Raw genomic sequence first — 22,857 nt, 5'->3', positions numbered from 1 at the left:
GATTAGCATAGCACTATCTGTAAGACCTTGTCAAAGCTATTTTTTTTTTTTCTAAATGTCCACTTCCAAACAATCAATGCTTTTTAACTCATGCGCATGTGAATTGAAGTGCTTTTCAAAAAGCATCTTTTAGACTAAGAAAATAGCAACCAAACATCTTTGAATGTAATCTCTCTCTTCTTCTCTTTGCTAAAAAGAACATTCAACATTCCTTTTTGACCGTCGCATAATTGCTTCAAAAAGGACGCCTCAAATCCAGCATTTACAACCAACTAACCAACGCGGCTATGCAAATGGGAAGAAGACTGCTTCTAAAAATTTACCAAGTACATCTTCCGAATACAAGAACAAGAGATATCTCTGTCATTCTGAATCTCTATTCTTGTATTATTACACATTGTAATTATGCACATTTCTCTTATCCCACCGTCCTTTCGGTTTCTCCGGGTGGATGAGAATCAGAAACTGATGAAGATGATGCTATGCTTTTCCCTTTCTTGTCTGCCTCGCCTGCTATTGAGCTTTCCTCGACTTTCAGTTTACGGAGAAGTTGCAGCTGATCTTGTAGGATCTGTTGGCAAAAATGAAAATTTGAATATTAGAGGAAGTGGCCATTGAGCCAAAAAAAAAAAAAAGTGCACTAAAGATCCTCAGCCTCAGCCAAATTAGTATGAATGGGATTGAATAGATACAAATGTATTTCTTTACAGGGTATATCCTTCACTTATCACATACTCCATGTTAACAATTTGATTTTATGACTCCTCTTCACTTCTATCTACCCTCGAGTTTCTATAAAATATAGAGTTGTTTGGAAGCAGTGTGAAGAACTTTACGCTTTCTCAATGAAAAATCTAAAAACATAAAGTATTTATTTCTTCCTTCAAACTACAAGCAAGCTCCTCTCAGCCTCTAATTGAATCACCTCACCTTGAGCTAAAGAATATACAAGGGTCCAGCAACAAGAGCCCAAACAGAACCTTCACTAACTAAACAAGACAGTTCACCAGGTAATGTTCGTGCTGTAATTAACTATTATACCTCAATCTGTTGTTGAAGAAATCTTTCTTGAGCTTCAAGCTGTGAGCCCGATGTATTTTGACTACTGCCCAATCCATCCGTATTGTTTACAGTGCCCTCTCGTGGCTGAAAAGGAACAAAAAGATTTTGGGGAATTTGAGTAAAGGACAGGTTTGCAGGGCCGCTTGTAAATGGAAAATATTGTGCTTGTTCATTGGAAGCTTGTTCTCCAATCGGTTCTACATTGTTGGAGTCAAGCAAAGGTCTTTGAACCTGAGGAACTACTGCATATCCAGGAGACCTGGAAATAAATAAAATTAAACAAAATAAAAATTATATATGTCATACTCTTTTCTCTCTCTTTGGGGTGGAGGGCTGTTATATACAAGGGGAGAAATGGCCTTAATATTGAAGTAAATTTTCAAGACCAAAAAAAGGAGAATAAGACAGGGACCACATATTTTGCAATAAAAAGCTATACCATGCTAATGTGTTCGCAAAAGGATAAACATAAGATTTCTCATATATTGAAGCAGCAGCAGCAGCAGCCTGGACTCTAGCCTGATGATGACTCAAACTATCACCAACAGCACCTGTCCCACCCGAACCTTGTGCAGATGAACTTGTGGTTCCTGTTCCTGTTTCCAACAGAATGGTCACTCATTATATCCAAGTTTCAGCCTGGTAGACTACCATATTGAAAAAAACAGTTCCATGATTTGCATCCAAAACTATCAAAGAAAGCAGATACACTGAAAACAATGCTACTAGCATGCACCAAACAATCAAACATTTAATGCTGTTAATCCAAAGCAATGAGATCGAGTAAAAGACTCCAAACAGTTTATTAGGTGAAGGAAAGGCTTTGCAAAATTTCAATGGAAAACTTGGAAATACAACCACAACATTTCTAACAATAAGAAAATTAAAAACAAAACAAGAAAGGATAAAGTGAAGCACCCAATTTCTATAGAGAACCAGAGGTCTAGTTCAAGAATGATCATCTGTTCTCAAAGAGATGTGCTTAAATTCGTAGACATTCCTAGAATCAAACTACTTCCTTTAGACGAGTTTGAATTGCTAGGACACAAAAATATATAGAATATTTGATAGCTTTAAGGACAGTCTCTTAAGAAAAACAAGCACGAATATAATGCATGAATTCAAAAAAAAAAAAAAAAAAAAAAAAAAAAAAAAAAAAAAAGATGAGAGAAGAGAGAAATTCAACACCCATGAAATGAGAAGACTTCAACTCTTTCACCCTGATGGTGAGGTATATACTACGTATAGAGAAGACTTGCAAATACTGATGGCTCATTTTTGCATTGTTACTTAATGACCCGGATTATTTAATAGTTTTGAAACGTTAAACCAAATTGGGTTGTGGATGCTGTATAAAAAGCACCACTTGTTAAGAGAATTGAAATGCAGGGAAGCACTGTACAAGTAAAATACCAGAAAATTTGTGCACCATCTAATTTGTAGGTGACGTGGCAGATGGGACAGATATGTCTCTAGGTTTCTGAATGTAACATAAGCAATAACAAAGAGTACTCTTTTAGCTTTGATACTTCAAGAAAAAGTGTCTTCCAGATCTTTCATGCTTTTCTTCCTTAGTTGAAATTTTGAGGAAAACGAAAGATTCCAAACAAGTCCATAACTAGATGAAATATATACATGGAAGAGATTAGTTTTTTTTTTTTTTTTTTTTTTTTTTTTTTTGATAACCCGATTGTCCAAACCAACTTGCACACACCTAACTAACTAATCTCCCGAGACAATAGTCTGAGTCTATTCCCTCCAAGTACATATTGAAAGGCTTGGTCAATTCATGGTGATTGAAGAGATTGAACAAATTTATCAAATTAAAAATTGCACAAGATCTAAGATCTTTTAGCCAGGCAGTAAATTAAACTAAATTCTTTACAATTACCTTGTTGGTTAGCATCAGACTGCGATCCCTGATGACCTCCTGCTGTGCTTGAACCTTCAGGTGGTACAACAAGGGCTCTGCAAGTGGGACAAGTATGTTGTCGCTCCAACCAGGACCGGAGGCAATGGACATGAAAAAGATGTCCACATACTAGCTTCTTTGCAACTGTCATCTCTTCACGACAAATAATGCATGTTGCATCACTTCTGCAATTCCGTAAATGGAATTTTAGTAGCTGAAATATAAATATTGGAAACATAATAGACATAATAAGTTGACCAAGCTTAGACGCACGAATTGAGTTCTTCAGGTGTTGCATCTGGGAAACGATCATTCATGTTTGAAGTAATCTTTCTATACCGAATGTAATCTGCAATACGAATCCTAAAATTCCTAAAGATCTCATAGAGCTCACGGATCAAGTGCAAAGGCACGCCATATGTCCTACAAGAGCAAACTCAGCATTATTAAAATGAGAAAAGAGAATGAAGTTAATAAAGAGCAAATACAGTGACGATAGAATAGTAGAGGATATAAAATCGTGCATTTTAAACTATTAAACGTATATTAAATACCAGCATATTTAAGTCAAGAAATTTGCATAATACACGTAATCTGGAGCTTCATTTAACCTCCTTATCTCTTTACTGTGTGTTAAGCAGTTGGCATTCAATATAGTAGGAAAGGAGAGAACAGATAGTTGAAAGTCCAAAACGGAACCGGGTTAGTGAAATTAATATCTTTCAGTGTTTACAGTCTAGCAATGAAATCCTGACCACAGAGCTCTTATCCAAAAAACTCCAAAAAAAAAAAACAATTCGCTAGACTACAATCAAAAGCATCTTTTTTCTAGTGCCAATGTGTGCATGTAAGCAGAAAGCTCTTCCTCTTTCAATCTAAAAGGGAAATAAGAACTGATTGAAAATAATAAGGATGTAAAGGATATCAAAACAATCAACAAATACCATGTAGTCAAAAGACACTCCTGTGAGCCATCTCTCATAATTAACATGAAAGTAAAATCTGACAGCCAATGATTAAGGGCATAAATCCCAGTTACCACATGATTATTATAGTTTGCATAATATTCTTTGAGAAAAACCAGCATCCTCCTACTTTAACATTTGGGCTTAAGCAATATGAGTACATTTTTACAGAAAGGGATTAATTCAAACTTCCAATTCACACAAATGAGATAGGCTTAGGGAATGTAGCTTGATTACTTACATGAAAATCACAAGAAAGAAACACAAGTACATCGACAAGTGAAGCAAGTCTCGGATAAGCTCCAAGTAGAATGTATAGACAGGCTTTTTTTCCCATTGTCCCTCCATGAGCACATCACTGACATAGAAAATATATTTCACAAATGTTGACACGGCTGTTGTCGCAAGAATCATATACCTGAAAAGCAAGTCCTTGACTTTATTTAATGATGACAAAAGATCCTCAGAGATCCAGAAACAAACATCATAGGATATTTAAAAGACCCAACTCCAGCAAGAAAAAAACAAAAAGACAGTAGTCATGAATTCTCTATATACGATATTAAATATCAAATTTAAAAATAATTTGTTAGTTCATCTAACATGGTCTTGAAATATTTGACATTCTAACCACAAAACATCATAGTTTATGCTTGTACAAAGACAGATGCAAGTTATATACCATACGGTTGAAATTGCCAACTTACTCAAATGAAAAGAAGAGGGAAACTGAAGCCTTCCTTGTCTGTATCAGAGAACCTATCGAATTATACAAAAACAGACTATCTAGAACAAAGAGAAAACCCAAGAAAGAAACAATCCGGATATGAGACAACAACGGCACCGATGGAGTGGTTTCCATGTATTCAACCCTCTTCTGAGCCAACCAATGCAAAGCTTTGATCAATAACAAAGCCGTAACCATAGCAAGGAATGCAACAGAAAAATCTTGCCGAAAGATAGTGATGGCAAAGAGGATTTCCATCAACTCCTTCCACGCTTGCTCATTGAGCCTCTCAACCTCTGCTTCTCGGAGAGAACCAAGAAATATTTTTTTGGTTAGCTGCCACAAAATGCACATGAGGACTAAACCCATGTTGAGAAGAAGCACTAGATTGATCTTGGAAGTTGATAAATAGACCAACGCTGGGTAGAACTGGCCTCTACTGTTAAAGGCATGATAGATCACCACTATAGTTGCAATGAAACTAATTCCCGCATATGTTTGCAGCTTCATCATTCTCTACTGCACTGCCATGTGAGAATTAGAAATGTCAGCCAAATGAAACAACATATCGATGCTAAAATATCATTGTTGCCTATCTTTATAGTAAATTGATTATCTGTCTGGACGACATTTAAATTAAGAAGTAATGCATAAAAAGCCTTTCATGAATGTGAGGATTTTCCTTGTCCATGCAATCCGAGCTTTTCCGGGTTGGCTGGGGGAAATAGGGGAATTTTCAATGATGAAGATCTTCTATAGGAAACTTCATTTTCTGGTTTCTCATGGACGTCCTGGTCTAAAAACTAGAGTGACGTCCATTTTATGCTTAATTCCAATATTTGATAACTCTTCGTGTAATCTCTTTCTAGATTATTGAAGATAAGTGAACTTGAGACCTCTGCATCCCCCATATCGTGTGCATATTTATGCAATGCTTCCTGGAAGATCCTCATAGCTTGAGGGAAAAATTCAATTTTAAATGCTTCAAAGGCTCCCTTAGGTTCCCCAAAAAGAGAATTAGAATTGACTTGGCAATGTGAAGTTAATAAATTAAGATGTTCAGATTTCTTATACACCATCGAATTTTCCAAAAGATGGCCAATAAAAAGGAAGATGGAGACCAACCCAAGCTCTAGGTCAAAGCTCTATGAGTTTAACCATAAAATATAGGAAGCTGTACGAATGAGATGTACCCATTTTAGCAACCCGGTTCCCTCCGTTTACATAATGCCAAAAAGTTCCAGGTCCCAATTCCCACTCAAAGCCCAAAAGCACTGATCATTAGAAAATCAGGCAAAATACACGCTGTTTTGTCTTATCCACGCGACAAATGCATGCAAATTCGACTGAGATTAATCATCCTAAGGTTTGCAGAAGTGAATTAATTCCCTATGATCTATGTTGAGTTCATCAATACCATCCCTACATTCAATAACACCAGCCGGGCAAGGCATTTTCCTACAATTTTTCCAGCGCTAACATTTGTTCTTTCTCGACGCGGACAATGTAATGTATTTGCAACATGGTCTGACTAAACTTGGTAAACCAGAAACCCGTAATCCTGGTGTTACAAACCCAATTGACCGAGCAAATCCACAAACATCAACAAAAAAAAGTTGTTTTTCGAATTGAAATCTTGCCTGTTTGATCGGCGACTATGGCTATCTATGCCCGGGTAGATCTAGGCGGCAATCCAGTTGGAAGTCGATGAAGATGAGACGAACGCGAAAAATTGCAGAATCATGAAAGCTGATGCAGAACCAAAATGGAATTCAAAGTTAGGGCTCCTCTTTCAAAGACTTTTTTGGATGAATTCTCCAATGACATTGTTTTATCCAATCAAAATCGGCCACGTATGCTCGTGGAGTCAATCCAACTACTTATAATTTGGGGGTAAATAGTAAAAGATAATCTTGCAATATTTTATAAATATTTTTAAATTAACATTAAATTAGAAAAATCTTCATTTAAATCTTCGTCCAAATATCTTATTACTATATATTTGGTTAATTTTCTATCCAATATTTTAAAATTTATTTTTCTAATATTCTAAATAATTTCTAAATATTCATAAACTTTCAAATCTTTTAATAATAATCTTAATCTTTCAAAAAAAAAAATCTAAAATTTTATTATGGGACTTTTAAAATAAATAGTTTTTAACTTTTAATAGTTTCAAAAAAGTTTAAAAGAAACAAAAATAATAATAATAATAATAAAGTTTTAAAAAATACTCTTATTAGTTAGAATTATATTAAAAATTTGTCGTTAATATATGATTGAAAATTGTTTATTGACATCTCGTACATTATCTCTAAAGTTTTTAATATTACTTTTGAAACGTAGTATTAATCAAAAATATTTTTTTGAATTAAAAAATATATTTTTTTAGTTTTTTTTTTTAGTTTAAAATTTTTGTCAAGAAGCTTTAAAAATTTAAGGGTATTTTTTAATAAAGTTAAAATTATAGTTTTTATACTTTTGAAAATTTATATATATATATATATATATATATATATTAACCATTTTTATCTAAAACTAATTAAATATATTTTTTTAGAGTTTAAACGTATTTTTAGATTTTTTTTTTTTAATGATATTGTTGAAATTTGGATATTTTTATTAATGTAGTAAATATGTTACTTAAATTAAAAAAATAAAATTCACACGTATATATTTTTTAAATTTTTATTTTCGGCTGATGACTAGTTTTTTTTTTTCGAACGTCTTGATTTCTCGTAATTAGAAGCTTTGCTTTTGTAAATAATGGTCAACTTAACTACGAACGCTTTATAAATGGGATATAGACAGCAATTACAAAATGTTCGAGATGTAAATTCACTAAAATTTTTAATTTTTAATTATAAAATATCGCACATTTAATCTAATTATGCGAGTAAATAACACTGTAAATATAAGATTTTATCTCAATAATAAATGCTTATTATCTAATAATTATCTAAAATAGTCTATTTGGTGAATTAATAAGCTCACATGCATACACATAAATTTGTTAGGAATATGTCACTTTATCTGTCGATTATCTAATAATTAATTTTTATTGGTTGCAAACAATGCATGACAGTTCAGTATAAATAATCCCTTGGTTATTTAATGAACATATGTGTGAATTATTAATAATTATTCTCGTTATTATTATCTTAAACACGAGCTATCGATCACGTCAACCCCCAAATATGTCTCGAATTACAAATGTTTCTAATAAACATTTTCACACTTCCAATTACTCGTATGTAAATATAGTATAAATCATATATTTAACGTGTATGTTTTTACGTGAAACGGTGGATGTAATATAGTAACAATCTATATTATTTTTTACTAATAATCTGTATTAACACGATAACTGTTAGCAGATATTGTTCGACTTGATCTGTTACATATCGTTATCAGTCTCACGGTTTTAAGACGCATTTCCTAGGAAGAGGTTTCCACGAAATTATAAAAAAAATGTCTTTTTCCCCTATACAACCAACGTGAGATCTCACAATCTATCCCCTCCACTGACATATATTATCCGCTCTAACTCGTTACATGTCGTTGTTAACCTCGTGATTTTAAAACGTGTCTACTAAGAGAGGTTTTTACGTCCTTATAAATCTAATATAAATAGACTCGTTTTCTGTTTACGAGAGAATAAGACATTTTTTATTGTGAATTTTGTTCATCGACAAAATATTTTTTTTTTTAAATCGTCAATCGAGTTCGTAACCACAAAAAATACGAGCACATCTTTCGAGCACGGTCAATTTAAAAAAATATTTTTTCTAAAATTTAAATAGTACATCACCACAAAAATACGAGTATTCGTTTCTTCCTCTATTGTAATTTTGACCTAAACCGTAATCACAATTATTAAAGATCGTCACATCCACTAGTTGGTCGATGATCATATTCATCGAGTACAAGTGAAAATAAATAAATTTGTTATTTAATATATATTTTTAAAAGGAGAAAAAAAAAATAGTAAAACCATCCTTAAAGTGCAAAGCTTGCCAAAAGCACCTCCTAAATTTTTTATTTGATTCATTAGCCCACATACTTTATTAAATATTGCAATTATGCCCCTAACTTTTAATTTTGTTTTCATGTAATTCGCTTAAGTTGAACGTTGAAATTAGTCCCTATACTTTTATTTATTTATTTTCCGAGTGATGTATTGCCTTTTTGGTAATAGTTTGGGCAAATTTTGAAATAAAAGAATATCGGGTGGGCCATACTCGAATTATGATAATTCAATATATTATTATTATTATTTTATTTACGAACAATAATCAACCACCACGCTAGACCAACCAAGCGATGGAAATTATAAATGCATTAATAATTATAAATTCGCATTTAAAACGAAAAAAAAAAAAAAAAAAAACGAAAATTTAGAACTGCATTCTTTATTACCCGCGAGTTGCTTCACATTCGCTGGTGTGTTCTTCTAGTGTTCGCAAGATTTTCTTTCCCTCCATCTCGATTGTTCATATCCTTTTCGTTAATTGTTCTCGAATTCAATCGATCTTCTTTGTTGGATGTGAATTGCGAGTAGTTGTTTCGCTGCTTAGGAGTTGAGGTGGAGCAATGGCATCCGATCATCAGCAGCCAGCTCTTTCTTCCTTTGGAAAGGTTTCTTACTCCTACTTCACCTGAGTTTATGCTTCTTTGACTTTTTTTTCTTGTTGTTGTTGAATTAAGCTTAGTGATATCGTGGTCAGTTTGATTGACTGGGAAGTATGAAAGTCATTATAAGAATTTTGCCGGAGTAGGAAGTTGGTGGTAGAATTTTGAATTCGTGAACTGGGGTAAGGGAATGGTTTTTCAATTAGGAGAAGATCATGAACGAATTTTCGTCGTTTTCATTGTTTTTTTCCACGGAGCAGATGGATGCTTATATTGAAGTGTTAGACGTTTGAATATGAATGGTTTTTTTCGTTTTTTTTTTTATTTGGTTTTCTTCCGTTTGGGATGCGAGGATCGGCTGATAAAGAATGTAAAGTGAATTCATAATTGAATCAGATGGTTTGGTGCCAATAGATTAGCTCATGGAGTTTCTCTATAATTGAGTTCTTGTTCTAAAGGAAATATACCCTGTCAATGAACTAATCATATTTCTTGCCATGTCATATAAACAAGGCAAGAACTAAGCATCTTTTGTTGTCTTGTGCCGTGTAATCTTTCACAGCCTTGCATACATTCCCACTATCGAGTCTATTCTCCTGTTCACAGAGCTAGGATTCAGCGAAGTGTAATCTAGAATTAACATAAGCGGCAACGATACAAATTATTGTGTCTTTGATACCAAGGATTTACGTTGTTCTTTCTCAGTTATTTTCCATTGAGTTTGTAAATAACACTGCTTTCTTCCAGGTAGGACAATCATCTGGTGAGATTGATGACGTCGAGGAACCTTTAGTTTCTATTGAATTTAAGAACTCGGAGAATTATTCTGCCACAGCTGCAATATTACCGTAAGTCTCTTGGGTAATTTTTTTTTCCTCTTTTCATTTTGTTCGTATACTTTCTGTCTCTAGTGGAGTTGCCATCACTAGCTTCTCGAATATCAACCTTGTGTTCCACCCATACTTGTTACATTTCTAGTTGACTAAGAAAATGAAATTTATAAGTCTCAACTATTTATTAGTTAACTTAATGAGTTGGAATGATCAAATTGTGCAATGCATAAGCAATTGGAGCACATTTCTGTGTATTCGTTTCAAATTCTATGACTTATACTCAATAGACTCCATGAATTGAGATATCTGTCAGACGCTGAAATAACAAGCTTTCTACTTCGTGCCCTCCATAGGTCTTACAAGAATTCTAAGGCCTATGGGTACTAGAAAAGGATATAAATGATTTTTGAGCCTCTAACTTGTTCGTTGATACCCGATGCATGTGAATTTGGCTAAGCAGATTCTTGTTCATTTAATGTAAAACATCCAGTCTCTAACACAAGCATTTCAAAGTATCTTCAACCACTTTCATTTATATTGCTGACATTTCACGGACATAAAGACATTGATGATACCGGTAATATTGTAGGTTTTGTCGTTAGGAAATTTGTTTTAGAACATGTTTTGTATGCATGTCTATCAAAATGGAAATGATTGATGGAATTGCAGAATAGGTTTTGATATTTTTGGAAACATTATTTTTCAAAAAAATAATGATGCCTTTTTCCGCGTGATCTCTATATTTGTACTTTCTCATTCTAATGAAATTATCGTTTCCCATTCAAAAGATGCAATGAACCATGGTGTTATCACAAGTAAAGAAACCAAATGAAAATTACACTTCATGTGGGGTTTCGTATCTATAATTTCAGATTTCTATTTCCTGCTCTTGGAGGACTACTTTATGGCTATGATATTGGTGCAACATCTTGTGCAACAATTTGCTTACAGGTATAGTTTTTGTCATGCTATAAAAAGCATCCTATTTGTTGTGCTCCAACTGCAAGTTTATGAATGCCGTAAAACCTAATGCAAAAAAACATTTGTGCTTCACCTCATAGAATTGATGCTTGATCGCAAATTATATTGTCATTAATTAAGTTTATTTTGGAGATTCCGAATAGTGTTACGTTTGGTTATTTTTCTCATTATGTGTAGGGTTGAAAGAATATGATTTTGAATTTTCTAAGACGTTTGATTTTCTCTCCTTTTTTGTGGCCTTCAGTCAAAAGTGATTGTTGTGGGAATGTACAAATATGCAAGTACATGTGGTTAACGATTTATAGTGTAAAAGAGCATCATTCCACGAAGATTTATTGAGATAAATTTTGTTGACTCGTACTTGGCTAGATTAAAAGTAATTTAAATTGGTAGAGACAAATAGAATGGTGCCTAGAAGAATCAAGAAAATGTTTTCAGAACACCGGCTACTGTTCTTAAGACATGAATTGATTTGAAACGAAAATTGTTATTGAAGAACAATTAAAACTCAGTTAGATCATTTATTCTTCCAGAATTCCATATCCAGAGTTACGCAACTGTTCATTTTTTTCTAAAAAAAAATTCCTTCAGTTTCTTCTCATTCTTATCTTGGTTTATTTCTGTTTTCTTTCCTTGCAGTCAGCATCATCCAGTGGAATATCATGGTACCGCTTATCTTCTGTAGAAGTTGGCCTTGTAGTGAGTTTGCAATTGAAATTACGAGCTAATATTCCTGGATAAGTAATAGTGTAGTGGGTTTGAGTTTTAGAGCTGAATTTTGCAGACTAGCGGTTCCTTATATGGTGCCTTGATTGGCTCTATCTTGGCTTTTAACGTTGCTGATTTTCTAGGTTGGTTATCATAAGATGTGAAGCAGTATATGGTAATTATGATATATCTGTTTCATTCCCTGATCAATTTAATGCCGATTTTGCATGAAAGGGAGAAGAAGGGAGCTGATTCTTTCCTCTTTAATGTATCTCGTCGGAGCTATCATAACAGCACTTGCTCCTAACTTTGCTGTTTTGGTAATTGGGCGCACCATATCTGGGATAGGAATTGGATTGGTAACGCAATTTATGTTATTTTCTTTACTGCCGATGTTTTACTTTTGTCTATATTTCAAAACATGATTTATGTGCTATGAAAATGAATATGAACGTACCCAAAGATATTTTGATAAAGATGTTAAGATCCTAAGGAGGAAAAAATTATACGTGCATTGCTTTTTGATGTACAGGAACTATTGATATTTCTGTCATTTATTTTTTGAATCCCGTACCGTAGAATTAACTATTGACCTTATGAATTCTAATTAATTTTCTTAGAAGATCATCCTGTCTGTGTTCAGAGCATTTAATTTCAGTATTTTGTCTTCTAGGCGATGCATGCAGCACCAATGTACATTGCTGAAACTTCCCCTAGCAAGATACGTGGGCAGTTAATCTCTCTCAAAGAGTTTTTTATAGTGCTTGGAATGGTTGTAAGTGCTTCTACCTTATTCCACTTTTTTACTACTTTAATATAAGTTTCTTTCTTCCTTTTTTATTTTTTTAATCTTGCGAATCCATCAAATGAATCAAATGAAGGTATAAGCTATCTTTCTTAGGAAGCAAGTCTATTTCAAAATATGAGAAACCGAAAGTGCATACAACGATCGTCGGTTGATTTGAGAGGACTACACTCTTCCTTACCAAAGTTTACCACAAAATTATCACATGCCCATACAGAGACCCCTTTTTCCTAAATAAATAGAAAACACCAGGCCCACTAACAAAACTAACAAACCAACTATCATTCTAACAGAAAAGAGCCCCTTAACTGACTGGCCCATCTCTATTCCACCATTCCTAACGTAACTCCTGACTATCGGGGGCCTCACAGAAGGTCAAAATATCTGTATTGGATTTCCCCCCTTCTCTATCTTGTCTGCTGATACTTTAAAGCATGCATGGAATACTCTGCAGGTGGGTTACAGCATTGGTAGTCTCTTAGTTGAAGTGGTTGCTGGTTGGCGCTACATATATGCAGCCAATACCCCAATTGCGTTGGTCATGGGAGTGGGAATGTGGTGGCTACCGTCATCTCCCAGGTGGCTACTTTTATGTGCTATACAGGGAAAAGGAAATATGCAGGAATTGAAAGAGAGTGCTATAAGCTGCTTGTACCGGCTACGGGGTGCAGTTATTGGCGATAAAGCTTCTGAGGAAGTGGATGAAATTTTGGATGAGCTCTCTTTTCTTGGTGAATCAGAGACGGCAACAATAGGGGAAATATTTCAGGGGAAGTGCTTGAAGGCCCTAATAATTGGTGCAGGATTAGTATTATTTCAACAGGTATTGAATATATTTGACCTATGTTTTCAAGCATATCATTTGTCTATCGTTTGCTTATATTTTGGATTGACATCAACTATTGACAGATAACTGGTCAACCAAGTGTGCTATATTATGCTCCCTCAATCTTTCAGGTACCTTTATTTAACGAGCAAGTTCTGACGTTGTACTTAGTAAAGCTGTCTGCCTGTTTTTCTAACTTTTTTTTTTTAAATATATATTTAATTATTTATATGTAAAAGTAATAAGTGTATGAAGTGAATCTTATAAGAGGGAAATAGATTTCCTCCATTAGAGAAGAAAGGTTTCAAAAAACTAGACCATCAATGGTACTAAGACGCAAATATCATCTGAAACTTACAGTTGTTTTTGTTTTACTCTTTTATGCTAACAAAACGTCACGTAATTCGATAGAGTGCAGGATTCTCAGCAGCTTCAGATGCAACGCGGGTGTCAATTTTACTTGGTTTATTGAAGGTATTTGTTTACACATCCCCATAGATCTGTCTTAAAAGAGAACTCGTGCAAGTTCTATGAATTGAGAATTAGCTTGCATTTCTAATGCTATGCATGTGTTTGTCTAATTTAGATGTAGTGCTGAGTTGAACAAATGTTTCCGTTCCCTCTAAATTTCATCAACCTATTGCTGGAGTCCACATTTCCACATAACCATTTCATGAAGTTTTGAACTAAATTTCCTTATGCTGCAGCTTTTTATGACTGGAGCAGCTGTTCTTGCCGTTGATAGACTTGGGAGGCGGCCTTTACTCCTTGGAGGTGTATCTGGGATTGTAAGTCCATTTTGTAAGATTCTTGTGTTTCTTTTCTTTCGAACTCTTGAACACAAGATGCATGGGGCATCATCACCCTGTACGCGAACTCAATACTACTCTCATGGCATATCAACTGCTTTAAAATAAGAAAAAAATATATTAGATTGCTCTTTTTTTTCTATTAAAAAAAGAGCATCTGACTTCAAAAGTGTATTAACCTGTCCTACACTTCATTCATGCAACAGGTGGTTTCTTTGTTTCTTCTGGGATCGTATTACCTTTTCCTGGGTAATGTGCCTGCTGTTGCAGTAGTCGCGCTCTTGTCATATGTTGGTAGTTACCAGGTATTTTTTATTTCCTTTTGTTTTCTCATGTATATGGCTTGACAATATGATGTAGTTATGCTCCTGCTGTATGTTGGTTTCTACCAGGTATCTACTACCATTTTCCTTCCGTTTTCTTATGTTTGATGCGCTGTGGATAAGTGAAATTTGTTTTGCAGCTATCTTTTGGTCCCATTGGTTGGTTAATGATTTCAGAGGTTTTCCCTTTGCGACTGAGAGGTCGGGGGCTCAGTATAGCAGTGCTTGTGAATTTTGGAGCAAATGCTCTCGTGGCATTTGCGTTTTCTCCATTAAAGGTGCGTCAATATATTGAATCCTAAAAATTTACATTATCTTACGTTTATGAAATTGGCATTGCATAATATTATTAATCTTTGCGTTGAGCAAACAAAATTTGATAAAGGCGTATATAATGCTCGATTACCATTTTACATTTGATGAATAATTTTTATTTCTTATTTAGAAAACGTATAGAAGATTGTATTCTAAAAAAGAACAAACAAGGAAGAACAGGCTAATGGCCGGGAGCTGAGGGTGCTCCCTCCCAAAAACAAAACTATCACAATCACAAAAAGACTTTCCTATTTCCCAATAATTATGGAAAGACTATAATTACAAAAGAAGTCTGTGTGATTTGAACTCCACTAAGAGGCCAAATGCTGATTTGATGAATACTTGTGAGTTGAAGTTTATCCAATAATTACTACTGTATATGTTCATCAGTGACAAATGTCATTGGAACAAGTGAAGAAAATTAAAGAATTGTGAGGTTCAATCCCATGATGAAACTGGAAGGCCATTGAATTTTAACAAATTGATGGTAGGGTCATATGGTTGTGTGACTTGAAAAAAGGCATTTGCTTGAAAGAATAATAATGATGATATACTTTACAATCTCTTTCTTGCTGTTCAAACCATCAACATTTCTTCCACAACCTTTGCCTCCTCGTGATTGTTAACTATTGTAAGATTTTACGTAGGCTTTTTGGGCAGAGTTCTCTCTACCTAGCTTTCAGTTTTTTTTTTTTTTTCCTCTTATGAGATCCTACGTCGGTTAGAGAGCGAAACGAGCGTCAGCGAGGATGCTGGCCTCAAAGGGGGTGGATTGTGAGATCCCACATCGGTTGGAGAGGGGAACGAAACATTCTTTATAAGGTTTTGCATTTTAAAACCGTGAGGATGATGGCGATACGTAGCGGGTCAAAGCGGACAATATCTGCTAACGGTGGGCTTAGACTATTACATCTCTTATCTTCTCTAATACATCGTCCATATATTTAAGTACAGACTCACATCAACATTGTTTTATCTCGGACCTGTTTATTGATGACAATGAATAAGATCTTTGATAGTTGATGTAAAATAATTCACTTTTGATCGCAGGAATTGCTTGGAGCTGGAATCCTATTTTTAATATTTGGCGTGATAGCTATTTTGTCTCTGGTCTTTATATTCTTTATTGTACCGGAGACAAAGGGACTGACCCTCGAGGAAATTGAAGCTAAGTGCCTTTAAACTCTCAAGTCTGCAGAATTTAAAGCAATTCCATAGACTATCTCAAACGGTAAGTGTTAACCTTGTAAAACAAAATTTCATTGATGCTTTCTGGACCTAATACCTTCTAAAATGTTTATACTTTTAACTTAATAATTAGACCGGGCTGTGGCTCGATCAAAAATTTGATACCATGGTAAGTCGTACTTTTAAGGACCGATGGTAAGTCATGTTCGAACTTTATAAATTAATGATGCCACTTTGAAACTTTAATAATTGAACAAGAATGCTAGTTTTGAAAGCTCGATGACAAAAATAAAACTAAGTTCAGTTTTCATGGACAACAAATGCACGAACAAAAATAAAGTTCTTGTTCTTGAAGATTATCGACTTTTTGAAAGGTTAAAAGTTTACCACGAGATTGATCTGCCATCGTAAATTCGCTTTTAGATATATTCTACGGTTGTGGCCGAAAAGAACAAAAATACAAATATTTATTTCATACAAACTATGGATCTTGATCTGCCATCTCGGTTTACTTGTTCTTAACTCAAACTATGGATCTTTATCATTCCATTTTTCAACCCTCACATGCATTATACCAATGAACGACTTTGATCCCTTTCCAAAAGACAAGAAGGGCCACATTAACACGTATTTTTCATAGGGACTTGTTTTTAGTAATAAAAATAATAATAATTCAAGGACATAGTAGACATTGTGGCGCTCACTTCGCTCCCGAGCGAGAGATAAAAAGTTAAACTATTCTCACCCTAAACGTTACTGAACAAAAAAAAAAAAAAAAAAACGGACGATATCAGTAATATAAGTAATAAATAGAACATCGAAAGATTAATTTTTTATTTTACTTTTTGTTTTATTCATTTACTACGATGGATGGATTTTGAGGAGATAACAAACAAGATAAAATTGATTTTAGCTACGTGGATGAAACGCTCATTTACCTTTATAAAAATTTAAATTATTATTAAAAAATAGCGGATCGAGTTAACAAAATCAATTACTACCAAACCGAGAAAATAAGGTCATCTCCTTACCCAAGGTTATATTTTAAACATGTATTTTAAATTTTTATTTATTTATTACAAAAACCATTTTTTTTTGGTGTGTGTGTTTTTTTTTGTTGGCTTAAAAGGTGGAAGTTGCACAAAAAAAGACACAAACTTGTAGTTGTTTTAGCATTGGAAGAGTTCAAAGAGAGTTGATCCTAAGAAAACCCTCTCTCTCCCTCTTTCCCTCCTTTCTCCAAACCCTCTTCTGGTCCCCTCCTCCTTCTCCTCCTCCTCGCACCTACTTTTGCCCCAATTCACTCCTTCTTCATCCAGCTTGGACTTCCAGGGCTCATGGGCACACGAACCCAGCAACCCTGCCATGACGACGACGACGACGACCTCCCAGGCGGCCCTGGCCCTGCTGCCACCACAATTTCAGGTCAGTCCGTTTCCATGAGTGGTAGTGTCGGTTCTCCTTCTAACCGAAGCGAGCAAACCATGGCGACGCCTGCTAGCGATAACACTTTTCTTCGATTGAACAACCTCGACATCCATGGCGATGAGGCGGGCTCGCAACCACCTACTGCGTGAGTTTCTTTTCTTATTTTATGTTGTGATTTAGCTCAAATGTTGCCTTGCTTGGGTGTTTGAACAATGTTGAGTGATGTTTTGATTGAGTCCTGATGATTAAGAAACTGTGAATTTGTGGTTTTAGCTTTGGTTGTTCGAATTGAACTGTGGGTTTGATTTGATCTGTTGAATTGGATGTTGTTTTGAGATAGTAACGTGAAGAAAAAGAGGGGTCAGCGTGCTGTTGGAGGGGACAAGAGTGGAAGAGGGCTTCGCCAATTTAGTATGAAAGGTGTTTGACTTCACCCATTTTCGTTATTTCTTCCTTCATTGCGTTCGATTCGACTCCGCCAGTGGCAGGGCATCGGTGGATCGTGATGTATAATAGATTTGTTCCTATTTGTTTTGATTGTTTGATTGTTTTACTTGTTTTGATTGCCTGCAGTTTGTGAGAAAGTGGAGAGTAAGGGAAGAACGACCTACAACGAGGTAGGTTGTTTCTTAGCATCGTTGATTTGTAAGAGAACGTAATGGAAACTTCCTTAATTATGATATGAGATCCAACGAACGGTTGAGAGGGAAACGAAGCATTCCTTATAAGGATGTTGAAACCTCTCCCTAGTGGATGCGTTTTAAAATCTCGAGGGGAAGCCCGAAAGGGAAAGTCCAAAGAGGACAATATCTGCTAGCGGTCCAGCTTGGGCTGTTATACATATATACCCTATGATGCACTGGTGCATCAAAATGTTTGGTTTCACTTTTCAGTCTTGTGATCTCAGGTAGCAGACGAACTCGTTGCAGAGTTTGCTGATCCTGGCAACAGTCTTGCGACACCGGATCAGGTTTCAAATGCTTCATATGTTTGCTAGTTTTGTTATGCGAGAGGATAGGTGTCATTATATCTTTTACTCTGTTTATGACAGCAACAGTACGATGAAAAAAACATCAGGCGAAGGGTGTATGACGCGCTGAATGTTCTCATGGCAATGGATATCATATCAAAAGATAAAAAAGAGATACAATGGAAGGGTCTGCCACGTACAAGCCTGAACGATATCGAAGAACTAAAGGTTTCACTGCAGTCTGCATTTCTTCTATCATGCATCAAGCATTTAATTTACCTTGTTATTGAACGATGCAGGCAGAGCGTCTTGGACTTAGAAATAGGATTGAAAAGAAAGCGGCGTACTTGCAAGAGCTGGAGGAGCAGGTACGAATAGCTATCATTATATTTTTGCTGTTTGTTTCTCATGATTAGCGTGATGTTATCATCTTACAGTCTTTGGATTATGTGTATGATACGGGCGAGTTCTAAGACAACTCCATCCTTTTTACTTGGCTGATTCGAAACCTTTTCTCTTATCCCCATGTCAACTGGGTGGCCACCTGATCTAATTGAGTTATGTTAAATCCAAAAATAAAGTTATTGATATGGCAGTGCCATTATTTTATGTACCTTTTTTGTACTTTAGCTTATTTACTGCATTTAAGTGATAAGAATGCAGCTCTAATGGTGTCTGGCTATCAGTATGTAGGCCTTCAGAACCTAATTCAGCGAAACGAACAGTTATTCAGTTCTGAGAATGCACCCAGTGGTGGCGTGTCTTTACCTTTCATCCTGGTGCAGGTATACGTTCTTCCCATTTCATTCGATGTTGTATGGCCTTATCTATTCTTCGGAACCTTATGATAAGCGTGATGTCTTTTTGATTGAACAAGATTTTGTCTAAGATTGTGAGATCCCACATCGGTTGGGGAGGAGAACGAAACATTCTTTATAAAGGTGTGGAAACCTCTCCCTAACACACACGTTTTAAAAACCTTGAGGGGAAGCTCGAAAGGGAAAGCTAAAGAGAACAATATCTGCTAGCAGTGAGCTTGGGCTGTTACAAATGGTATCAGAGCCAGACACTAGGCGATGTGCCAGTGAGGAGGCTGAGTCCTGAAGGGGGGTGGACAGTAGGCGGTGTGCCAGCAAGGACACTGAGCCCTAAAGGGAGGGGGATCGCTGGGCCCTGAAAGGGGATGGATTGTTAGATCCCACATCGGTTGTAGAGGAGAATGAAATATTCTTTATAATGGTGTGGAAAACTCTCCCTAACACACATTTTAAAAACTTTGAGGGGAAACCCGAAAGGGAAAGCCCAAAGAGGACAATATCTGCTAGTGGTGGCTTGTCATAGATGCTATCTATTGTTAAATCATTTAGACGGTAGATGCATTTGAAGCTTGTGCACTCTTGTATGGCGTGTCTGTTACATGTTCATATTTATTTCTTCTTTTTCCTAAATGCAAGGAACTCCGGACATGTCTCGTATCTGTATAGAATTTCCATTCTTCTCCTTGGTTTTCAAATTGATGGGCTTTCCTCTACTCAACATCCTCCTCACCTCATCCCCTTCACCCTACTTGTGGGAAAAATAAAGACAAAACAACCACCTTAGTGTTCTTGTACAAAGTGTTCATAGTTCTTTATTTGTTCTAATCTTTACAAAATGTTGTTGGCCGTTGAATGTTTTAACACTTTTCCCTTCTTAGATTTTAGGATAATGAAGGTGGATGACCATTTACCTGAACTTATATTGAACTTTCGGTCAATTTAGCAGTTAAAGGGCTAGCCATAAACTCACTATGAGATCCCACGTCGGTTGGGGAGGAGAACAAAGCATTCTTAATAAGGGTGTGGAAACCTCTCCCTAGCAGACGCATTTTAAAACCTTGAGGTGAAGCCCGAAAGGAAAGCCCATAGAGGACAATATCTGCTAGCGGTGGTCTTGGGCTGTTACACTCGTTCCTTTGTAGTCAAGTGTTGAAGTCGTGTGGTCACCTGTATTATATATCCTAGCCCTACTTGTGCGATTAGGCGTAGCTTTGGGCTATATTCATAGATGGAAGATTTTGGGAAGATCATTCTGAGGGCCCTAGCTTTCTTTGAAGCCTACCCAAAACTTAGCGACCTCACTAACGAGCAGGTTTGATTCGAATTGCTGGAATCGCGAGTCTTCATCCAGCAATTTGGGAGTATGGAAGTTAGATGCATTGGGAATATTCATTTGGAAATCTCTTTCTCTATGTGTACTAAAATGTTCTGGTTCTCGGGTTCGTAAGGTAGACGGGATCTGCATAATTTGGAAGCATTTATATCCTAAGAAGATAATAATGTTTGCTTGGTCTCTTCTGTTGGGGAGATACAAACCCCAAAGATACTAGTTAGTAAAAAAAAAGGCCCCGACTCTTTCCTTTCTTCAAGTTGGACGGATGTGTAAAAGTGAAGACGACCCAACAGACCGTCTCTTCTTCTGGTGTTAGCATCGGTTCATTGAGGAACGTGCTTCATAATCCTTTTTTCTTTTAAAGAAACCGAACTTTCGTCGAACAACCGAAAGAACACAGTGGTGGACAAGGGCATACAAAAAACACAAAAAGAGGCTCCAATTCAAAAGAACAAGACCAAGGCCATAATTACAGAAACACCAAGTGACCAACGCTCGGAAGCGAAAAACATAACACACTCCCAAATCTATCGTTCCTCCCAAGCAAGATACGATACCTGTGATGTCCCACATTGGTTGGGGAGGAGAACAAACCACCATTTATAAGGGTGTGGAAACCTTCCCCTAGTAGAGCGTTTTAAAGCCTTGAGGGGAAGCCCGAAAGGGAAAGCCCAAAGAGGACAATATCTGCTAGCGGTGGATCTGGGCCGTTACAAATGGTATCAGAGTAAAACACCGGACGATGTGCTAGCCTTCTCGCTGTTCCCCGAAGGGGGTAGACACGAGGCGGTGTGCTAGTAAGGACGCTGGGGCCCAAAGGGAGGTGGATTTGGGGGCGGTCCCACATCGACTGGAGGAAGGAAAGAGTGCCAGCGAGGACGCTGGGCCCCGAAGGGGGGTGGATTGTGATGTCCCACATTGGTTGGGGAGGAGAACAAACCACCATTTATAAGGGTGTGGAAACCTTCCCCTAGTAGACGCGTTTTAAAGCCTTGAGGGGAAGCCCGAAAGGGAAAGCCCAAAGAGGACAATATCTGCTAGCGGTGGATCTGGGCCGTTACAATACCCCACAAAAGGTCGTAAGCCAGAAGTTTATGCTGATAGGGGTGTACCCAGCAGCATTTTAACAAAAATTCTTTGATATCGTTTCTCGTCTAGAAAAGTATCGACAAAATTTAGAGTATTGCGGAGCATTTTAAGCACCAATAATGAACATCTGAGTTCTTTTGAAATGAACAATGAGAACAGATATAAATTTTATAATTCGAATAATATTTTCATCTTTTCTATGCATCGTTCTTAGTTTATGTTCTTGAAAATCTTGAATTTGTAGACAAGGCCTCATGCAACTGTTGAGATAGAAATATCAGAAGATATGCAGCTGGTGCACTTTGACTTCAACAGGTATTAGGAATGTAATGTCTGAATCTCGAAATTCCGAAACTAGTTCGATTTTCATTGTATCATGCTGCTGTTCTTGCAGTACTCCGTTTGAGCTCCACGACGACAATTACGTTTTGAAGGCGATGAAATTTTGCGACAGACCGCAATGCGACAACACGGCGCAAAATTTCGCTCCTGATGCAGGGGAGGGTTCTAGCATGTCAGGCATGTATCAACCACCCCAGATCCCTCTTCCTTCAATGTCTAACACGCCCGTTAGAACTCCAACCTCGCCACCACTTCCTGGAATTATAAAAGCTCGTGTTAAACACGAACATTGACTGGTTAGATCGAGCTTGCGTGTCTTTTATGTGCATTATAATCTTCGCATGATTGTATATTCTGCTTGTTCGGACTGCTGGCGTGGCCTTCGTGATTATTATCGTGGCACGTAGGATGATAGTACACCACATCAAAGCGTATGCTTATGCAATCAAATTCATTTAACTTGAAACTGATTTAAGTTGTTTCGGGTGGCTTAGGTTAATTCTTTGCTTCTGATGATGTTCTTTAACTTTTTTACTGTATTTGATTAGTCACTTAATGTTGTTCATCTTCTTATTAGAAGTATAGATTTGAGATGTATTAGGATTATGGAGGGTTGGACTAAACTACACTGTTTTACTGAATGAGTTAAAACAATGCTGAGAATCTGTTTACTTTGTATAGAATTGTTCATCTTCTGGAGGTGAATTTGTGGCTCATTTTTACTTGCCTGACTCATTTACTGACGGTTAAATACAGAAATTGTGTCGATCGAGGCCGTAAAAAACTCTTGA

At 36.2% G+C, this 22,857-nt stretch overlaps 3 protein-coding genes across 5 annotated transcripts; 2 read left to right on the top strand and 1 right to left on the bottom strand.

The window, feature by feature from the left end:
* Positions 1-99: 99 nt before the first annotated feature.
* Positions 100-6,467, bottom strand: LOC111793921 (ERAD-associated E3 ubiquitin-protein ligase HRD1B). 2 transcript variants are annotated; one of them, XM_023676000.2, is made up of 8 exons: positions 6,307-6,467; positions 4,647-5,190; positions 4,181-4,357; positions 3,248-3,397; positions 2,954-3,159; positions 1,502-1,658; positions 1,042-1,321; positions 100-571 (listed from the first exon to the last, which is right to left on the bottom strand). In XM_023676000.2, the coding sequence occupies exons 2-8, from the start codon at positions 5,177-5,179 to the stop codon at positions 419-421; spliced, it is 1,656 nt and encodes a 551-aa protein (XP_023531768.2). In that variant the 5' UTR covers positions 5,180-5,190; positions 6,307-6,467; the 3' UTR covers positions 100-418. The 2 variants fall into 2 exon arrangements, with proteins under 2 accessions (XP_023531768.2, XP_023531774.2); XM_023676006.2 differs by having other exon boundaries at positions 4,647-5,185.
* Positions 6,468-9,045: 2,578 nt separating this feature from the next.
* On the top strand, positions 9,046-16,272 carry LOC111797479 (D-xylose-proton symporter-like 2). The gene is made up of 14 exons (XM_023680490.2): positions 9,046-9,304; positions 10,046-10,146; positions 11,004-11,082; positions 11,752-11,811; positions 11,897-11,963; positions 12,055-12,179; positions 12,494-12,595; positions 13,080-13,448; positions 13,535-13,582; positions 13,863-13,925; positions 14,159-14,239; positions 14,467-14,565; positions 14,724-14,861; positions 15,949-16,272. The coding sequence occupies exons 1-14, from the start codon at positions 9,260-9,262 to the stop codon at positions 16,078-16,080; spliced, it is 1,509 nt and encodes a 502-aa protein (XP_023536258.2). The 5' UTR covers positions 9,046-9,259; the 3' UTR covers positions 16,081-16,272.
* Positions 16,273-17,243: 971 nt separating this feature from the next.
* LOC111797485 (transcription factor-like protein DPB) lies at positions 17,244-22,749 on the top strand. 2 transcript variants are annotated; one of them, XM_087117107.1, is made up of 9 exons: positions 17,244-17,659; positions 17,855-17,934; positions 18,088-18,135; positions 18,426-18,484; positions 18,572-18,712; positions 18,784-18,852; positions 19,171-19,269; positions 21,969-22,039; positions 22,119-22,749. In XM_087117107.1, exons 1-9 carry the CDS (start codon positions 17,424-17,426, stop codon positions 22,357-22,359), a joined length of 1,044 nt encoding a protein of 347 aa, XP_086973233.1. In that variant the 5' UTR covers positions 17,244-17,423; the 3' UTR covers positions 22,360-22,749. The 2 variants fall into 2 exon arrangements, with proteins under 2 accessions (XP_086973233.1, XP_086973230.1); XM_087117104.1 differs by having other exon boundaries at positions 17,245-17,659; positions 18,566-18,712.
* The last annotated feature ends 108 nt before the right edge of the window (positions 22,750-22,857 follow it).

Source organism: Cucurbita pepo, chromosome 1 (assembly GCF_057944985.1).
Source record: "Cucurbita pepo subsp. pepo isolate OVF chromosome 1, ASM5794498v1, whole genome shotgun sequence".
Classification (NCBI taxonomy): Eukaryota; Viridiplantae; Streptophyta; class Magnoliopsida; order Cucurbitales; family Cucurbitaceae; genus Cucurbita; species Cucurbita pepo.
Note: the sequence above shows the minus strand (reverse complement) of the source record. Positions and strands in the feature narration are given on the sequence as shown.

What these genes read in the sequence shown, in the direction of transcription:
- LOC111797479 (XM_023680490.2), top strand. Translation starts at nt 9,260, where the DNA reads ATGGCATCCGATCATCAGCAGCCAGCTCTTTCTTCCTTTGGAAAG. An exon ending in CTGTAGAAGTTGGCCTTGTA is followed by an intron (nt 11,812 to 11,896) that starts GTGAGTTTGCAA and finishes TGAATTTTGCAG; the next exon opens with ACTAGCGGTTCCTTATATGG. An exon ending in GATTAGTATTATTTCAACAG is followed by an intron (nt 13,449 to 13,534) that starts GTATTGAATATA and finishes AACTATTGACAG; the next exon opens with ATAACTGGTCAACCAAGTGT.
- LOC111797485 (XM_087117104.1), top strand. Translation starts at nt 17,424, where the DNA reads ATGGGCACACGAACCCAGCAACCCTGCCATGACGACGACGACGACGAC. An exon ending in TCGCCAATTTAGTATGAAAG is followed by an intron (nt 17,935 to 18,087) that starts GTGTTTGACTTC and finishes GATTGCCTGCAG; the next exon opens with TTTGTGAGAAAGTGGAGAGT. An exon ending in AACGACCTACAACGAGGTAG is followed by an intron (nt 18,136 to 18,425) that starts GTTGTTTCTTAG and finishes GATCTCAGGTAG; the next exon opens with CAGACGAACTCGTTGCAGAG.
- LOC111793921 (XM_023676000.2), bottom strand. Translation starts at nt 5,179, where the DNA reads ATGATGAAGCTGCAAACATATGCGGGAATTAGTTTCATTGCAACTATA. An exon ending in TCCCTCTTCTTTTCATTTGA is followed by an intron (nt 4,358 to 4,646) that starts GTAAGTTGGCAA and finishes CTTGCTTTTCAG; the next exon opens with GTATATGATTCTTGCGACAA. An exon ending in GTCTGATGCTAACCAACAAG is followed by an intron (nt 1,659 to 2,953) that starts GTAATTGTAAAG and finishes TGTTGGAAACAG; the next exon opens with GAACAGGAACCACAAGTTCA.